This window comes from Gopherus evgoodei, chromosome 24 (assembly GCF_007399415.2).
Source record: "Gopherus evgoodei ecotype Sinaloan lineage chromosome 24, rGopEvg1_v1.p, whole genome shotgun sequence".
NCBI lineage: Eukaryota > Metazoa > Chordata > Testudines > Testudinidae > Gopherus > Gopherus evgoodei.
The window spans coordinates 3836793-3856519 of NC_044345.1; the positions used below are offsets into that span (position 1 = coordinate 3836793).

Here is a 19727-nt window from a genome sequence, read left to right on the forward strand (position 1 = left end):
CTTAAGCATTTATTTATTTCTGGGGACTGGCGTGAGATCAGTCAATGTTAATACTGCTTCTGATCTCTTCTTCTTCGGCTATGCTGCTTATCCAACTGGGGCGGGGGGGTGGAGGAACGTTTTTGTAAGGCACTCAACACCATTAAAACAAATGTATTATTGTTACATTTAAGGAATTCTTCCCTTTCACCATGAGATATGGTATTACCAAACTAACTGTGTGTACTTCAAGGGAGCGGAGGTGGGCAGCAGCAGGTATCAACCAAGGCGCACAACAGGACGCTAGACCTGAAAGAACAACAGCCAGATCTGGCATGGCAAGTAGCGAGGCACCAAGCTTGAGAGGCCAGTGTTTTGAGCTGCCAAGCAGAGCCTATGTTCCTATAACCCTATAACATCTCAACGTGAACTCTGCGGTAGGATATATAATAAATGCCAACCGCTTCATCATCCATGAAGGACGAGTCAGTGCCCATCTCCTGTGGTGGTCCAAGGGCTGGATCCATCTCTGGGTAATAGCCACTGGTGTAGTAATCCTGTAATCAAGAGGAAAATAGGCTTGTCATCAAGGTGTGATCAGACAGCTACTGGAACAAAACTGGACCCAGATACCAAGATGCAGAATTGGATCTGGAACCAGATGCCCTCAGGGTGAGGTACCTTTAAAAGGCCGCCTTCAGGGATATCACCTGACCTTAGAGGTGTGTTAGCCTGTTGATGCACATGGTGAGCCATTCACATGCCCTGCCCTGGGCCCAACAAGAGAATTTATTTCCCCACTCAGGGGGAATGCATCCTGCTGTAAGCCCTTGCCCCTGGTTCATCACTACTTTGGCAGCGCCATCAGACTGAGTGGCATTTTACACATGTGTACATGGCGACTACTACCTTAGACTGCAGTATATTCTGCTCTGGCTGGAGCCACAGCTTTGTGTCTTCACCACCACACCTAAAGTGTCCCCATGCCAACACTCTGATGTACTGTTCACTGCACCTCTGCCTACTTTCAGGATAAGCTGACATGCGTGGATTTCCTTCTGCCCTCAAAAGGTCTCCGTGAATATTTGAGGAGCTCCTGAACTCCACTACACAGACAATCTGTTAAGGCTTTCTCCCCGCCTTTTGGCTTCATGTGGAAAGTAGATTAAGGAGTGGTTAATGCTGGCAGGTGAGACCACAAAGGCAGACTCAGAAGGCTCTAGAAGCAGGGTTGGCGTGTCAGTACATACTGACTCAGTGGGAAGAGCACATCAAACCAATACCCCAGCACAGCGTGAGGAGGCGCTGTGCCAACGACAGGCATTCGGAGATGTAATAAAACCAAGTCCAAGAACGCAGGGGACCTTCTGCAAGAGCAGAGGGGTTAACTCCTAGGATCCCATTCAACCTGCCTACGCTACCCCTGCAGTTTGAGCTGGGTGTTGGGTACGCTTCCTCGTTTCCTTTCCTAATGGTAAAAATTAAAAAAAAACCCCGAGAGACCCTTAAAGACGTTTCTAGCCCACCTTCAGGCATTATGAAGCAGCACATAGGACACACACCCTGTTTTTTTCCCCTTTAAGATCTACTATTGGCTACCTGTACTCAACTGCTATTTCCCTAGCATAACCCTCCTGCTGAATCAATAAGAACCTGTCTCAGTTTTGTAATGGCCTCGAACAGGCCCCTGATTTTGCACCTAGACAATGGCAGGTGCAATTCTGTGGATGCATTTCAGAAGTTAGGTAATAGAGCATTCACACCTCAAGACCTCCTCACAGCAGGGCCTCAGTGTGCTGGGGGGTTAGCCCGAAAGTGCTCGCACAGGCTCAAGCTCCAAGTGCTATAACCTGCTCTGGTGGGTAATTCATCCCACACATTTAAAGGCTGTGTTTGAAACCAAAGCCATTGTATTTTGCCCATGGGCAATCCTGGTTCTTACCTGATAGTATGCCCCGGGAGCATTGGCAACGCTGTAGCCAGGGAACTGGTTATATGGCTGGTTGCCATAGTCTTCTCCGGGCTTGGGGGCCCAGCTGTGCTGAGTGGTGCTTGAACCTGCAGCCGTCTTGAACTCCAAAGGGGCATTAGCGGCAGCATCCTGGAATTCAGGCTCCGGCTCCGTCCCAGGGGGCAGATCCTCTGTCACCACGGTGCCAGAATACACATACGGCTCCGCGCTGACCACGCTGGGCTCACTTTTGTCAGACAAAGAAAAGAAGTTCTCTGGCTCTAGCTCTTCGTCACTGTCATCCTCCTCCTGGGTGATTTGCTTGGTCACCTGTAGGGCCGCACTCTTGGCAGCTGCCTTGATGGCGGATGGCGAAGGAGTCGTGGCCACTGCTGGCTTGGACAAAGGTTTTGGCTTGGAGGAGGAGGTTGGAGCCTTAGTTGGCTTCGACTCAGGGGCATTTTCTGCTGCTTTCCTTGAGAAAGCATAGGGCAAAAGCAACCGGTTTGTCTCTTTCACCGTCAAGTTTTTGGGTTGAGGAAGCAAAGCAGACAAGCCAGAGCCCTCGCTGAGTCCCTGGTTGTTTCATTCAGAAAAGATGGTTCATAAAAATAGGAGACAAGAAAATAGATGAGCGAGTTTATTTTCCTAAACCAGTGCCCAGTATCCCCCCCGTTTAACTTCTATCTAACCTTGCCAATGGGCACTTCCACTACTCAGCATGCACTGCAGGGACTGAAAATTACACTGGCCTGAGATACAAAGGAGGCTATATTCTGCTCTGAAGTGGTGACAGAAAAAATCTGACACACCAGAGGACCAGGTTTTACAGAATGCTAGCGCTGTGAACTGAGGTTTTATTTTACTTCTACAACAGAGAAGGGAAAAATGCCAGAGAGACTTCCTTATCCAAAATTAAGAGGGGGGTTTTAAGTGACTGTATAGCTCTCAAAGGCATCAGTCTATGTTCTCCAAATTAAAGCCATGTTCAGAGCATTATCCTAAAGAAACCTTTTAAGATTAGATCAGTGGTGGGCAACCTGCAGCCCACCATTGCCTTAGACCCTCCAGTATGGAGTTTAAACCAACTTTAATATATACAGGCTGATTGCAAGTAAGGGAAAGATTGATGAGTTGTCTGTCTGTGCTGGCTTTTCACACCACACAGCTTAGTCTTTACCCTGCAGGCCACTCATTACAATGTAAGCCATGAATAGTGCGTAAGTGCTCAGGGTTGGGAGAATCTCTGATGTGTTTGTAAGCCTAATACAATGAGGCCCTGATCCACGACTGGGCCCATCAGAGCTATCGTAATATAAGCCATAATAAATTCCATCATCACATTCACATCTGGAAGCAATAGGAGGCAGAATACTGGGGGAACAAGACACTAAAGAGTCCCGTACAGCCCCATGCTTTTGATTAGATCTCAAAATACTTTACAAAGGAGGTCCCTATCATTATCCCCATTTTACAGAAGGGAAACTGAGGTACAGAGCAGTGAAGCCTCTTGACCAAGGTCATCCAGCTTGCCTGTAGCAGAGCCAGAAAAAGAACCCAGGTCTCCTGAGTCCTACTTCCATATTCTATGCACTAGGCCACACTGCCTCTCATGATAGGTGTTTTTTAACTAGATTAGCCATTCCTGAACAATATTCAGACCCATATAGGACAGGAAGCAATAAACTGTTACCTTCAGTTCTCCTGTTTATCCAACCTACAATGCACCTGCAAGTATAACACTCTTTTTTAAACACTGCTTCTACTAGGAACTACCACCAGTCTCTGGAGATGGGCTTGCTTGGCTGATAGTTTGAAAACACTGAAGTAACCAGTTTGTCTATGGAGGTCTAGAGGCGAAGTAATTTGGCTAAGTAATAAAGGAATGGACCCTTAGGGTCCCTGAACTGAAAATCTTGCTGCCAAAGTGCAACAAGTTGCAGGATCAGGAACTAAGTCCCCAGGATCACACAGAGTCTGTGACAGAGCCAGGAACTGAACCTGCAATTCCCAAGCCCCATTCCGGTGCCTTGACCAAAAGGCCATCCATTTTGAAGACAATGCAATGCCTCGATTTCAAAAGCAGCAGGGTTGGGCTTACAGTCATTTTTCTGAAGTACAATACTTTGAAGTCTGCTGCATTTTGATAATCAAGTGTCTGATTACTTTCCTGCAATTTTATGGGCTTGGAAGCAGGTTCAGAGTTCCAAGTGACTTGACTCTTTGCCAATTATTCTGTTTGCTGCTAGAGATTAAGTTTCATATGTCATCTAACCTGTGGCAACATGATTCAACTGACTGATAAAGTTTTAGTACCAGCCTAACCAGTTGTTGTAGAGCCTGAATATACCATACTTGTATGCCACAAAAACAGTCTCCTCTAGGAATTCTGGCAGTTTGCTACTGTACATTAGTGCCCCCTTAGTCCTGACAGGAGCCTGCCTGAGAGTCCCAGCTGTAAGACCAAGACTGTGACAATCAAGTTCAGTGGCTCTCAAACTCTTTTTTTTTTACTGGTGACCCCTTTCACATAGCAAGTCTCTGAGTGCGACCCTCCCTTATAAATTAAAAACACTATTTTATATAGTTAACTCCTTTATAAATGCTGAAGGCAAAGGGAGTTTGGCGTGGAGGCTGACAGCTTGTGACCCCCCCATGTAATAACCTCGTGACCCCTTGAAGGGTCCCCACCCCCAGTTTGAGAACCTCTGATCAGGTTGCTTCCACAGGAAGTATAAGTTTGAGAATTACATTTTAAGTCATTACCTGAAGAGAATTTTTCTTTTTTGATGGTTCATCTTCCTCTGAATCTGACTGAGAAAGAAAAAAACAAAAAAAAAAAATTTTAAGTAGCACTTGTGACAGTTAAAAAAAAAGAAAACACAAGAAGAAATGTACTCATTATCAAAGAGATCATGTTAGCAGCAGGGCCAGCTTTTTGATTTGCAAGGACCCTAGCTGCTGAAAAGGCGGTAGGAGATCGAAGTTCTTTCACCTCCAGTCCTTCTGATATGGGGAGATCAGGTCAAGAAGTGCTGTCTTGTTGAAAGCCAGCCCTGGTTACTATCATGAGAGATAAGCAAACTGTCCACAATGGAAGCAAGACTGTGCTGCTTGCTGCTATGTTTAGCAACAGTTGTAACGAGTGCAGTTTGGAGAGGGCCATGTATAAAACACTAAGCTACTGTAAAAACTATAGCTATATAAAGACGTACACTGGTATTAGAGCTTTAAATCTCATAAGAGCAGTTTCAACACAACTGAACAATGTTTTGTCCAACTGAAGATTAAGCTCATCTGTAAGGTATGTGGCCCCAAAAACCCCACCCCATTTACTTAACTTTAAGTCAGGATTTAAAATATTAAGACTGTCATTTTAATACTGTTACAAAGCAGGAGTGAGTGGGAGAAAATGAGAGGCATAGCTTACATCTATTTAGCTGCTCACCAGTGATTAGCACACAGCATACCAACAGCTCTGGCATTTTAAAGTTTTTTGCTGGATTTGTTTGTTTGTTTGGTTTTTAATATAAAACATTGAGGCAAAACTCAGTTTGAGTCTTTTATAAGAAGGCTCTCTTTTGAAATCACAACAAATACCCACCCCAAAACTGACAGCCCTCTGCTTTTGTGTTTAGACAACGTAAACCAAAGTGGAAAGACAAACTCATAACATTGTGGATCTGGTAATTTAGCATGGAGATTTTTCAAAGGTGCTTAGAACTTTTGGACACCCAACTCCCATTAGAAGTTTGTGTTTGGAGACTGATTCTCTTACACTTGAAGCCCCTTTCCACGCTCTGCCACCATAACAGGGCCTTAGTGTACAAGAGAATCCAGCCCTAAAGATGTACAATCCTATAGCTTTCTATGGTGATTTACAGAGATTAAGGGAGACATGGCCCTCCTCCCAGTTTACTACCTACATTATACAAACGTAGAACATGAAGCTAGATAAAGTAAACAGATAAGGAGAGTCAAGTGTTTTAAGAATTTACATGATGAGTTCTGTTTTATGTTGAATAAGAGATTGAGGTAGAATTCCTCAGTGGGATGCAAGGTAAAAGAAGGGAATTTTGAAGAGGGGTTTGAAGGATTAGGATGACTGTCACAATGGAAAAGAGGTACAGAGTAGTGAAGAATTAAGAATGGCCCCCTTTTTATGCATTTCTTTTTACTGACCCTTGCTCATCAACATGATAGCCAGTGATAATCTGTGCCACATAAGTGTTCAAAGTTAATATGTTGCTACACTGGGGGGAGGGAGAGATCAATACATGCAGAGAAACTGATCCCTTTCGTGTAAGACTATCCCACAAGAGTTGTCAATAAGCCTCCTTATTAACTTTACTGCAATAGGTTTGATTATGAAATGCCTGTTTCTCAGCCAAATGCTGTGAAGAAGGGGATGAGCAAACAGGGGATGTGAGAGAGCAGAACACTACTGCTGAGTTTGCTAATAAGACTGATCAATACATTGCATTGCCCCAAAGATGTACATCATCACTGGAGCCAGCAAAAGGGATAGAAATAAGAGGATTACGACACAGGATATTAGAGATGGATAGAGTGAAGCACACCTAAAGCAAAGCCATTTCCTCCCCCTATGACCCTAACTGCGATGGAGACATGCACATTGCAAAGCGGTGTGAAATGGAATGAATGAATTGTCCTGTTGTCTGTCAAAGTTTCGACTAAATTCAAGTTTGCTATAAACAGTCCCAAGGTATAGCAACAAGACATTCTCTGCCACATCTCTTATGTTTTGGTCATCTTGGCAGAGGGATTTATGGCTCTGGAATTTGTTACGCTAGGCCTCTTAACAGGCAAACCAGCACCCTGAGTTGTTGGGACTATGAAGAACAATGTACACTCTTCAATGTCCCCTCTGACATCCCTGCAGATTCCTAGCAAGGTGAGAGGGGATCTGACGTGGACACAGTTCCAGTTCTCCCAAGGCTAAGATGCTGGCTGACCAATTATATCCCTGTAACTATTTATAAGCTCATACTCAGAGTCCACCTCCTGCAGCTGCCTGTCTAAAACAGACAGTCTGTGGTCTCTCCAGCACTTTGCTGATTATTCTTTGCATCCTGAGAGGCAATATAAAATAGGTAACACCTTGACAGGGAACAGGAAGCCAGCGTGTCAGTGAAAATGCCATCTTTCAGTAGAGACCTAAAACAAACTCCTGACCCTTTGTGGGGTTTAACTACAATCTGCCTCCCCAAGCTTTTGCCACAACAGCAATTGGATTAGGATATTCTTCCACTCCCTGTCCTAGTCTTATAAAATCGGAATGCTAGGCACTGTTAAAAAGCTGTCGCTTTCCACTCTGGAGGAGGTTGCATTCTACTGGTATACAGATCAATCCCATTCCCACGCATGGTTTATATTTAAGTCCTTATGCTAAAATATTACAGATTCTTTCCAAATAGAAGGCATTGCTGATGGGAGTAGTCCTAACCCAACTAGTTTCACTATTAGGTTTGACATATGTATGTCCTAGAGTCAAAGGTTCCAATCCGAGCAACATAGACTATCTCCCTAATCCTTTAGCAGTAAAAGAACTGAGTTTTGTGGAGGCTCTTTCAATAGAGAAACTGAGGTCCCATCAGTTCTGCATACTCTGAGAATGACATTTTCTGCAGGAGTGGTTACCCTCTGTTCTTGACCAAGAATATTCTCCTCCCCTCCCTATTGTACAGCACCTAATCAGTTGCAATTTCATGGTGCTTAGGGACCCAGTGGGATCCGAAACACTATGAAAACACAAAGGCAAGTTACAGATGACCTATTACCTAAATGTCCCAGGAGAAATCTAAAACCTTCAGATAATTAGTTTTAAATAAACAAATTTTAGTTTTGACGTGAAATTTTAGCTAGCAAAATAAAAATTATTTTGGATATCCCAAAACTGGTAGAGTCAGGCTTCAACTCATTAACTAGTTAACTTTTCTAACGAACAAGCCTATGGATAATCTACTTTTGCTGTATGATGATTGTAAATAAGGTCTCTATGCCAGCTTAATTCTGCAAAGCACTTTAGGATTAGAGTTACTGGCAAGGACATGTCTCTCCTGAGACGCTGCTATGTCAGTGTCAACTTTTTTCCGCACCTTCTTGTGCTTGGACGCGTGGGGTCATGACAACATTTCACGGGCACCTGACCCCGCCATGGGATCACCCCAATAAGCGAGGGAGAGTTGCAGGAATACTCTCCCAAGGGGTTCTCCCCCACCAGGGGCTGAAGACATCCCCGCACCAGGGGTACCCCCATCCCGTTACAGGAGATGCTCCCTACGGGTGCACCCCCGGCTCAGGGTGTTGGCATCACTGGATCCCCAGAACACAAGACTTTATTTCATACTCACATCCCCCTTCTGCAGTTCGGGCGCCACAATCCTCTTCTTCGGCTTGGGGAGGCCCGAGCCGGCCCCAGCCCCGGGGGGAGCAGCCGAGGCCATGGCAGGAGGGGGGAGAGTCAGTCCAGCAGGCTCCCTGGGCGGGGGCAGGGGGAGCCCCCCAAGCCTGGGCTGCTCCCCCCCCAGGCTCCCCAAGGCTGCTGGCTCAGGCAGGCCCAGCCCCAGCCCCAGAGCAGAGGCCTGGGCAGGGCTCATGCCTGGAGGCGGGGTGCTGAAGCCCCTGACTCCGGGAGGGGGCCCCAGCATGAAGGGAGGGGGTGGCCCCCCGTGGGGCGGGGGCAGCAGGGGGAAGCCGGCGCCCAGAAGCTGGGGGGGGGGCAGCAGGGGGAGCTTGGGAGGGGGCAGGGCAGAGAAGAGCCCCCTGCCCGGGGGGGGCTGGATGGGTGGGGCCTCCTCTTCCTCGCCTGAGGCCTCCTCCGCATCGCTCTCCTCCTCACTGCTGCCATAGGCCACCAGGGACATGGCCCCCGCCCCGCGGCCAGCCAAGGGGCAGCCCTGGGCGGCAGCGGCCGCTACGCGAGTCCGGGGATCCGCCCGCTCGACTAGGCCGCGCCCGCTTCCTCGGTTACCGTAGCTGGGTGCGGGGAGGGGAGCGGAGCTAAGCCGCGCGGGCCGCCATGGCAGCTCCACCCCCGGGTGGAAAGGGGAGGCGAAGGCTCCGACCCAGCCGCTCTCAGCCAGCCCAGCGCGCACACAGCTAATGGCCGCCGAGAGAGCCCCCCCTCCTCAGCACAACAAAACTACAACTCCCAGAGGGCCCCGCGGCCGAACCCCATTGGCTCTCCGCACGGGGCCGCCGCGCTGCACCTCGGGAAGGGGAGTCCATGCTCACCCAAAGGCGAGACGACAACTCCCAGAAAGCAACGCGGCAGACGACCCATTAACGGACCCCTTCAGTCGAGGGAGACTACCAATCCCAGAGTGCACTGCAGCAAAACGACCTTGATGCCCACAGAGACAGGAAGCTGGGCATCCTGGGATTTGTAGTCATTTGGTCACGCTCAGCCGTGGTCTCATACGGCCACTCCCAGAGGGCACTGGGCCCGCAGGGATTTAATAGCTTTCCCAGACTCAAATATCTGTAACTCTCATAATGCATTGTAATTAGTGCCCTCTCCTACCCCACCATTTATTACCTGCAAAAAAGGTCGGCTAGAGATTTGCGTTCATAGAGACAGGACTGCAACTCCCATGGTGCACTGCAGTTGGTGGACTGCAACGCCCACAATGCACCATGGCGAACTCTTCATTGGCTGAGAGAGGGACCTGACGCACTACGTGCCAGGACTGTTAGTTAATCGCCAAATCAGGACCCAGAGTGCCCTATGGCAGATGGACTACAACTCCCACAATGCCAAGGGAGAATCTTCTCAGTCCCTAACAGCAGGGGGCGCTGTAGTGCATGCTGGGACTCGTAGTAATTGCTCCGTGGCCACCAAATGGTGATCTCCCCTTTGAGTCAGTGCTAAGGCTAGTGCCCCAGTGCAGTGATAGGGGTGTAGGGAGCAGGGTGAGTGGCTCAGTAGGCAGGCACTTTCCTCTCAGAGTCACTTAGGGTGAGCAGATGTCCTAATTTTATAGGGACAGTCCTGATTTGGGGAACTTTGGCACTTATTACACCCCACCCGCTGTCTCGGTTTTTCACATCCTAGAGTCACTGCTAACCCCAAAGCCGAGCATGGTTAGTGGTGTCAGGGATTCAGTTAGGGGCTCCAGGCTGCAGGAACCATTGGAAGGAGCCCTGGCTCCCAGTGTCATGTTCTTAATCACAGCCCCATTGCTCCCCTAAACAATTCCATTGCTCCCTCAATGTAGAAAGCCACCGTTTTTCACCTTGTGCGCTGTTTCCGGTGGTACAGCTGGGGGCATTAGCACTTAGCCATTTTACTATTTAGGTTACACATGTCAAACGGGGTGCAGCAACAGGCCCCTGGTAGCACATAAAATAGTTATGCAGTAATTGGGTCCATCTTTGCAGAGGCCTCCCAACCAAAATACCTACTTTCCTTATGCACACGTACTGGATTCCACGCTCCCAGCCTTTCCTTGTTACTGCACATGCTGCTTTGCCATATCATTGCACTGCGTTTACAGGAATACTACCAAGTGCAAATCACCCAGGCAAATCCCTCAGTGCCTAGGATTTGGACCAGAAAGGGTTGACTCTGGATTAGCTACAGACTGAATCATTATCACCAAAAGTCCCACTTCTCATCTTGCTTAGCGAAGGGCTGTGTGACCCAGGGATGAATTCTGATTGACAAGACCAGGGTTCTATTTCCATTTCTTCCACTGATTTGCTGCTTAGGCAAGTCGCTTCTTGCATTACTGCAATACAGACCAATAATCATAATAATCTCATGCAAGCTGTTTTTACACTGGTATCACTCCACTGACTTCAATGGAGGTCCTCCTACAGGAGCAGAATGAAGCCTTGAGATATTATTATTCTTCAGAAATGTGGGGCCTGATCCAAAGCCTGCTGAAGCCTATTTGCTAGTATGCTGTGAACTATCAACATAAATCATTAAAGTGAAATCAAGAGAAATTAGTAAAATGCCTTAATTTTTCCGCTTTTGAAGGGTTGGGTATTGGCTAATCTGCAGTTGGTCACCCCTAGACATTAGCCTGAAGAACTGGCAAGTCCCTGCTGTGCTAAAAATGGGTTATGAAGACCTCAGGTTTCAGAAGCTGAAAGAAGGTTAACCTCCAAATTTATTTCTCACTGATTATGATCTTTATTGTGAATTTCTCCCATTTCTTATGAAATGAAACTGGTTGGGTTCACTCTTGTTTTTAGTCAGTTTTACTTTCTTGGCCATGTTAGAGCATGCTAGAGGAGGACTGGTCTGGCAGTTAAGGGTAGTGGTGTGGTACTTAGGAGAGCGGGATTCAGTTCTTGCCACTGTTGCAGAATTATGGTGTGACCTCAAGAGTTGTTTCCCCTGTTGGTGCCTCAGTTCCCTGTTTGGGACACAGAAATATTAACTCATCCTCTGCCTAGTCTATTTCAATCATAAAGTCTTCAAAGCAGGGCTGTCTCTCTCTCACTACATGTGTGCACTGTGCCAGGCACAACAGGGCTCTGATCTTGGGGCCTTTATATGCTACTGTACATATCCTAAAAGAGAATGGGTTTCCATCACTGCTGGAAAATGTTTAAATCGTCTTCCTGCTCTCGCTTGCTCTCTCCCTCTCCCTCTCTCTCTTCACAAGCTAATGAAAACCATTTCCACTGAAACTTACAACAACCAAAAAATCATGGAAGCTCTTATCAGGTCCACTTCTGCAGTCACTTCTCAGGCAAAACTCCCACTGAAGTCAATGGAAGTTTAGTGTCATGAATGAAGTTAGAGTCAGGACTTTACTCCCACCTCCTTTGATATTCATCTAAAAAATCTATCCTGAGCTTCCAAAGACTACAACCAGCAGTGCCCCTTCATAAAAGATCTCTAGAGCTCCCTTCATGTATCCATTTGATCCCATGTTCTATAGTTTTCCTTCCCGTCCATGGTATTTTTGCCTGTGGCAGTTCCTTAAACACACCTGCTCATAAAAATGTCTCTTGTGCAGCACATTTGCACTGTCATTACACCACTGAACCCAAATCATTTCCCAGCAAGGGCTGTTTCAATGCCAGAAGTCATCAAAATCCATGCAAGGCAATGACAAGAAAAGAGAAGAGAGATCATCCTATGAGTTACTGTGGGAGCTTCTTTGGGATGTTCAGAAGTCCACATCACTAGGTGGCAACGCGGAGCAGCTACGCCTCAGATTTATTGAGCTATAACCTGGCGGAAGGGGCTTTGGTTACTATGTTTGTGATGTGGCTGGTTTTACATGGTTGTGTTAACTCTGAATAGGGAGGAGGAATTATTTCTCCCTCTATACGTTTGGTTGATTTACTTAGATAATTATAATTATATTACACTATCACTGGTCTAGTGGTTAGGGCTCTCTAGACAAAGTCAGAGACCTGGGTTGTATTCCCAGTTCAGCTACAAATCTGCTGTTTGACCTTGGCCAAAGCTGTTTCCCACTCTGCATCTGTTTTCCCTCTCCCACTTTGTCTGTCTTTACTATTTAGACTGCAAAGATCTCCAGAGCAAGGGCTGTCTCTATGTGCACACACAGTGCCTACCATGATGGGACCCCGATCTAAGGGTTGGCCTCAGCCAGGATCAAGGCCCTGTTGTTTTACATGCTGTATGTAGACGGAGGGTTAATTACCACACCCTTTCTCACACTGAGTAGTAAATTGTTCCTCAAGTAACCCCCTTGACTTCAGTGAGATTATGCCAAGCATAAGGCACTATCTAGTGATAGTCATAGTAGCACGATCTGGCCCACGGTAAGAGACAGTCCCTTCTGTCTTCTGTCAAATTGGGAGGTGAAAGAAAGCAGCATTAACTTGAAAGGGGACTATTGGGCAGCCAACCACAATCACCAGATGGGATGAAGCGTCCAGACTTTAGGGCTGAACTAGTGACTCGGGAAGCAGACACGGACGATAAAGGAAACTCTTAAGAAGCTGGGAGTGGGTCTTCTCCAGCAAGATAAAACGGTTGCCCTCCTCCCTCTCTCCCAGTAGTGAGATATTGTAGTTAGCAGCATGAGCATTACAACTGTCATTCTGAGGCTTCAGAATGATCAACCCATTGAGATGAATGGGAAAGTTCAGACCTTTTGAAGTTATTGTTTCAGGTGGGTGGCAAACTCAAGTAGACCTCCCTGATTCGCTTTACAGCTGGTTCCTGCATCAGAAGTTAGCTTTGCAACCACAAGGGCTAGGACCAATGGTAATACACATACAATAATAATGATAATAATCAATACTTCTAGGGAACTAATGTTTTAATTAAATCTGGATTTTCCACCTGCAAATGGGGATAATAGAATTTCCTTCTCCTCACCCTTTGTCCGTCTTGTCTGCTTAGACTGGAAGCTTCCTGGAGCAGGGACTGTCTCTTGCTGTGTGTGTGAATACTGCCTAACACATTTGGGACCTGCTCTCAGTTGAAGACTTATGATAATAAATAATTAATAACTAGTATTAAAATAGTGGCTAAAGGCTTAAACTGAGAGCAGGTTCCCATTGTGTTACAAACGCCTTCAATTCAACAGTGCTGCCAGCCATGCTGAATGGCAGCGAAACCTAGGCACTGACAGAGAGAGAACAGTGGCTGTCGGTAGCTGCATGGGCAATGCAACCAGCTAGGTTGGGAATTTCCCCTCTGGAGCGTATCCCAAATGAAACTATTAGCGAACGCAGCGGTGTGAACGATATTGTCACGGAAAGCAGATATAATACGATACAATGGGTGGGCCACAGAGCACGGCTCACGGACAATGGGTGGACCGCAATCATTCCTGAGTGGTACCTGCGAGAACAGAAAAGACCACCTGGTCGGCCTCCAAGAAGATGGGAAGGTGACACACTGTTAAACGTTTCGGACGAACGTGGAGAAGAAAGGCAAGAATGTGAGAAGAATGGTGGATGTGTTCTGATCGGTGCAGTCTTAACGACAGCTGAGGACCGATCCATCCAGGGGATTATTAAAGCCACTGAGGGGAAATTGCCAGCTAAGCTGATCTGGCAAGGTACCGAGCACTCTGATCCTGACCCAGCGAAGCACTTCAGCGCATGCTTACAGCTAAGCACATGGTAGTCTGATTGAACTCCGTGGAACTGCTCTTTACTTAACTGCAGTAAGGTAGTTAGGTGCCTGTCTCCGATTGAAATGAATGAGAGTTTAGGGGTGTAATTATCTTCAGCCCCTTGCAAGATCAAGCCCTCAGCTGCCAGGAGCTCTCCCCTTGACCCTGCTATTTCGACTGTCAGTTAATTATATGGAAGGGGGAGTACAGAAGTGGAAATCCCCAATATTCAGACCTTCACCAGTTTCAGTCCTGATTTAAGTTGGCTGCTTTTAATCGTAGTGTTGGGGAAAAGGGTGGTAGAGGGAGCTTATGAATCAGACATTAACAACACAGTAACCTCTCTGGTCTGTTCACAACTTTGGCTGCCACCCTGCAAAGATTTACTCACAGACTTGACTTCACAGGCTGTGAGTCGTCCCCTTATTCAAGGCCCTGACCCTGGATTCGGATCCACACGAGCAAGTCCTTGGCTTCAAAATCATGCGATTGTGACCACCACCACATTTTGGGTTCTTTTGATCTCCCTTTTCATTTTAGAGCCTTTCAGGGAGGGTCACGTTTCCAAGCTTTTCTTTGCAACCAAAAGGGCTAGAAACATCTCTTCTTTAAATGAAAGCCAAGATTCTTACCTAATCCTATAACTCCAGCTTTAAAGGAACACACTAAATACAGCCAGAGTTGGCCACATTGACACATACACATAAGTAGCTTCATTGCTGGGGCCTCAAGTATGTGGGCCATTGTTCATTAACTATAGCTGGAAACTCTGTTTACTTATTTATTTGTACAGGACCAGTAGCAGCTCTGAACCAGAACGTTCTGTCCATATAAAGTATCTTTAGTTGAACTGTCTTGTATTTTCTTTTTTTCCTGCCTTGTTTGCAACAAGACACATTTAGGCCCAGCTCCTGCAAATCACTGCCATGAAGGAGTACCTTAAATACACTTTGTAAGCCTCAATGAGCTCTGGGGCTACTCACAAATGGACAGTTACCTGGGTGCTTAAGTGGTAATGGAAATGAGGATCTTAACTACATTTATTTTTTCTTGGTTTAAAACAAAAAGCCTGATCCTTCAAATTGTTTCAGAGCTCTTTAGAGTCATAGAATATCAGGGTTGGAAGGGCCCTCAGGAGGTATCTAGTCCAACCCCCTGCTCAAAGCAGGACCAATCCCCAGACAGATTTTTGCCCCAGATCCCTAAATGCCCCCCTCAAGGATTGAACTCACAAGCCTGTCTTTAGGAGGCCAATGAGCTATCCTTCTCTTTGCAAGACCAGGGTAGCAGACAAATTGAAATCTGCTCAGGCCCTGATCACGGCCACATGCTTAACTTTATGCCTGCGCATAAATTCAATTGATGTCAGTGGGGTTGGTTCATATGTGAAGTTAAGCAGGTGCATAAATCTTTGCAAGACTGGGGGTCAGATTTTAACTTAATTCTGGGGCCAGGAGAGAGGAAACTGTCGCTGGATATTTGTAGCTTTAGCTTGAAAACCGTGAACCAAAATCCTGTGTCATTATTTGCCTGATTGTTCATCCTTAGAAGCTGGATATTTTATCATTAGCTAATTATTATGTTGCAACCAGCCAAATTTACCTGGAGGCTTCCATCCCCCACTCGGAGGCTAAATAATTAGTATTCTCATTAGTTTGCAACAAGACAAATCTAGGTGGTTAGTCCCCCCTCCTGACCTCCCCAAAAGTCACCTGGATGCTGTATTCGTAGGAGTAATAATTGTATGGTGGAGCATGACAAGATTAGCTGGATTCTGCCTCCCCGGCCTGTAGGGTGACCAGACAGCAAATATGAAAAATCAGGATGGGGGAGGGGGGGTAATAGGAGCCTATATAAGAAAAAGACCCAAAAGTCAGGGCTGTCCCTATAAAATCAGGACATCTGGTCACCCTACCAACCTGGGAGCTGGACACTTCATTGATCAATTATTGATTTGCAACAACTGTAGCCAGATCCGCCCCCCGGAAACTTGGTGTTAGGAATATTTTATTTTGTTACAAGACAAATGTAGCACCACAGACTCTTTCTTTGCAACTGTGTTTGCCTTCTGCAGCCTGGAGTTTCTCTCCCGAGTCCCCCCCTTTGCATCTGTTCGCTCTGGGCTCTGCGCCCTCAGCCTGCGGGCTGTACCCCCCGCCCCCACTTACTGCTCCTCTGGGGGGGGGTGCGTTACACCAAGTGGTGAGTCTGGGACAAGGCATCAGCAAACGAGCCTCCGATCGCATCCACCGGGAGGGGGGTGGGGAAGGGAGGGAGCAATTGAATTTCAAACACAAACAACTGCATGGGGCACCGACCCGTCTCCCGGGAGCCAACCTGCTGCTAGCACCACCTGGGCGCCGCTGGCTCCTGCTCCCCCCCCACCCCCGCCCCCAGGCCGCTTGCTCTCCGGAGGGGTGGGGGAGAGCTGCCTGCCGGATCGCTGGGTTTTGCCTCCAAACTTCCCCCTCCTCCCCCCCAGACGCACACCTAAGCCCCCACTTTCCAGCAGCCTGGCGCTCAGGGCGAAGATGTCCCGGTCCAATAGGCAGAAGGAGTACAAATGCGGGGACCTGGTGTTTGCCAAGATGAAGGGTTACCCCCACTGGCCTGCTAGGGTAAGGAGCCTGCAAAGGGGGGGGGGCTGTGTGCAAAGAGGGGGGAGATCGACACTGCCCCCCAGTTGCACAACGCGGGCTTTTTGCACGTTGCACGGGGGGGTGCAAGGCCGACCAGGCTCAGCGCCCCCGGCTGGCCCAGGCTCGCTGGCTTCCACCCGCCCCCCTGCCCGTATGGCATGGCAGGGGAGCCTGTAGATCTAGATTATTGGGAGCCTGGGCATCTGGGATAGAGCCTAGAGCTCTGGAGCGGGACTCAGCCCGTGCATGGGGTTAGAAACCTGGGCTGGGAGTTTGTAGGCATGGGGGCCCGGAGACCTGGAAGTGGGGCACCACCTGAGGAGGGGGATTTGAATTATAACCCCCCGTGGCTCTGAAATTAAACGTAGCCAGGGAATCTATGGAGTCTTTCCTGGAAAACAGAGATTAGGGGATAACACTGCAAAACCTGGGATAGAACAGGGCCTGGGAGCCTACCGATTAGAAATGGAGCACTGCTTCGCAAGGATTATAAACCCTCCGATTATCTGTATAACTCTCAATTTTACCAATGCCCAAGAGAGTCTGATATCGGCCTTCAGGTTTTGTAGTTTCTTCATAATCTCTTTTCAGCCATATTTCATAGGATCGAACTTCAGCTTCCACGTGAGAGGTGTATTTTATATATAGTTTGTGTGAAATCAGGTCAGATAAATTATATGGAAAAAAAGAAATTCAGTGTGAATGCTGGCATCTGTGCGAGCGCAAAAACTGAAATTAGGCCGTATAATAGGGAACAAAGTAGATTTGTAACTAGGTTAATCCATTACTTTGTTTTAATGAATGTTTGTCTATTCTGGCCTGAGCATTTTCATGCTGGACAATACATATATTGCTCTGAAAGAAAAGAGCACCTCATAAATATATGGAAGACAGGTGAATATTTAAAAAAAAAAAGTGCACGAGAATCCAGTTAGTGTTCCATGAGTGTTTACATAGTCCTGTCTGGTTTCATGCTGTGCAATACGCGTCTCTGGGAACAGAAATTAGATCATACACCTGTATATGGGAAGCAAAGTAGATTATAATAAATATATACAGTGTGTTTTTGTGGCACAGATAGTATTTCACCTTTATCAGTGTTTTTCTACAATCATGCATTATTATTCCCTCAGGGCTAAAAGCTGCTGTAACTTAAAAATAAATATCACTTGGTCTGTGACCTGCTCATGAAAATGGTGCAGTTTATTTAAAAAAGCAAACTGGGTTGTATTCAAAGTTTTCTGCTAGGGGGTGTTCTTGCATTTTATTTTTTTACTAATCTCTTTGGAGACAGTAAGTGAAACTAGACTTTCCCTGTTGTGTTTTAGTGGGAGGAGGGGAATTGGAGGGGGTACCAATGGGATTGTCATATTTCATCTTCAGTGCTACAAACAGAGCTCTTTTTCATTTTTGTAATATTAGCAGCCAAACAGAATTAAAGCTGTAGTCAGGAGGTCTCTGGTAACTGCTTTTGCAGTCTTTGTCAGAGCTTTAAGGGTTGTTTGTTTATCTTGTAAATTTCATTTAAAGGCACAATAGTTCCATGTAGGCCCCCTGGGCCCTGTGGGCCAATCTCCAGCTGGTGTAAAGTTGCTCCCATGTGTTACACCAGCTCGGGACCTGGCCCTTTTGGGGATTCCTTTGTCATTTGATTGGTTGGAATTTTAATTTTGCACGGTACTAAACAGCAAATGCCCAGCTAGTGCTAAGAAAGTTTCTCTGCGAAGCTGTTGGCTCAGCCTAGGAAATGCGGGTGTAATTCTGGAAGCACGTGTGCTGGTCCGTTGCCTGCTTGTGGCGGGGAAGGTTTGTCAGACCAGGCCTGCAGACGACATATTTTATAAGCTGGTAACACAAATGTGGACGTGTGTTTTCTTTATTACTTCAAACTAATGGCAGAAAAAAACAAACCAAAACCAAACCCAAACTTCAGATCAGACATTTCCTTCTTATTTTGACCTAATTTAGTTTTGTGCTTCTGTTAGAGTGAAACTCTATTAACAGACCTGGGTCGTAGGCCCACAAGCTCTGAATTCTGACCATTTGGTTCCCTTACTGGGATGAGGGCCCTGTTTTGTGTGTGTGTGTGCGCACGCTGCTCGGTTGTAACATAGGTTCCACGAGTAATTTCTGAGCACGTGTGGGGTCCTTGGAGTCACGTGGTGTACCAGATGCCGTGAGGCTGGGGTAGGGAATTGTATCCTAGTGGGACTACATGGGTGATGACACACCAGAGCAAAACCCTGCACTGGTACAGAATGGGGTTAACCAGTGAAGGAAGAAAGAAATCAGTACAGGCCCCACATTGCACCAGTGGAGCTCATGTTTGTTGGGGGTAGGGGGTAGGTGTTGCAGTGTGTCTAAGTACATTGATGTAGCTACAGTAGAGCAAAAATCCCAGGAGAGACCGAGAGGTGCAGAGCCCAGGCATAGGATTATGTTGCCGGAGAATTCACGCATTGGTTATAATTTAATTTCGCTCCTAGGTGGTGCTGCTCAGGGTAAAAGTACTTTGTTATTTCGTAATGAGCCTGATTTGATGTTACTGGCCGTGTCCGAACAGCTGGATATCATAAAGTGGGATTCCTACACAATTGCCCCGATTCTGCAGTCCGATCAGTGCCTCTGGACCCCTGGCGTAGCTCCCGTCTCAGGGTCGGGGCTTCTCCGGGTCTGTGCAGAGAGCCTGACTCTGTAGCAGCTGGCAGGAATTCTGCCCTTGTTTGATCTGGAACCCAGGTGGGGTTGGTTGGCCCATGTGTGAACACCTACATTTTAAAAATCAATATGAATATTTCGAGCATTATGGGGGAGTGTTCTGCCGCTCCCTGGGCTGGGCCCATCCAAGCCAATGGCAAAGCCCTGATCCAGGCTTTTGGACTCTGCCATAGTGTCGTTTAATAATAATGAGAGGAAGATCGGGCCGAAGTCCTGATTCAGCAAAGCGCTTGGCCCATGTACATAACGGAAGAAGTGGGTTTTTTACCCATGAAAGTTTATGCTCAAATAAATCTGTTAGTCCTAAAGGTGCCACCGGGCGCCTCGTTGTTTTTGTGGATATAGACTAACACAGCT

General features: G+C 47.0%; 2 protein-coding genes across 2 annotated transcripts in view; one reads left to right on the top strand and one right to left on the bottom strand.

Moving 5' to 3' along the window:
* Nucleotides 1-9089, bottom strand: part of PRCC (proline rich mitotic checkpoint control factor) — a 16478-nt gene extending 7389 nt beyond the window's left edge. The window contains exons 1-4 of the mRNA XM_030541764.1: nt 8305-9089; nt 4697-4744; nt 1922-2506; nt 441-536 (exon numbers count right to left, since the gene is read on the bottom strand). Of these exons, the coding sequence (XP_030397624.1) occupies nt 441-536; nt 1922-2506; nt 4697-4744; nt 8305-8817 (1242 nt within the window). The 5' untranslated portion in view covers nt 8818-9089. The remainder of the gene's footprint in view (nt 1-440; nt 537-1921; nt 2507-4696; nt 4745-8304) is intronic.
* A 7199-nt stretch (nt 9090-16288) lies between these two features.
* The window catches only part of HDGF (heparin binding growth factor), a 33373-nt gene continuing 29934 nt past the window's right edge, over nt 16289-19727 (top strand). Inside the window, exon 1 of the mRNA XM_030541737.1 lies at nt 16289-16631. Within this exon, the coding sequence (XP_030397597.1) occupies nt 16545-16631 (87 nt within the window). The 5' untranslated portion in view covers nt 16289-16544. The remainder of the gene's footprint in view (nt 16632-19727) is intronic.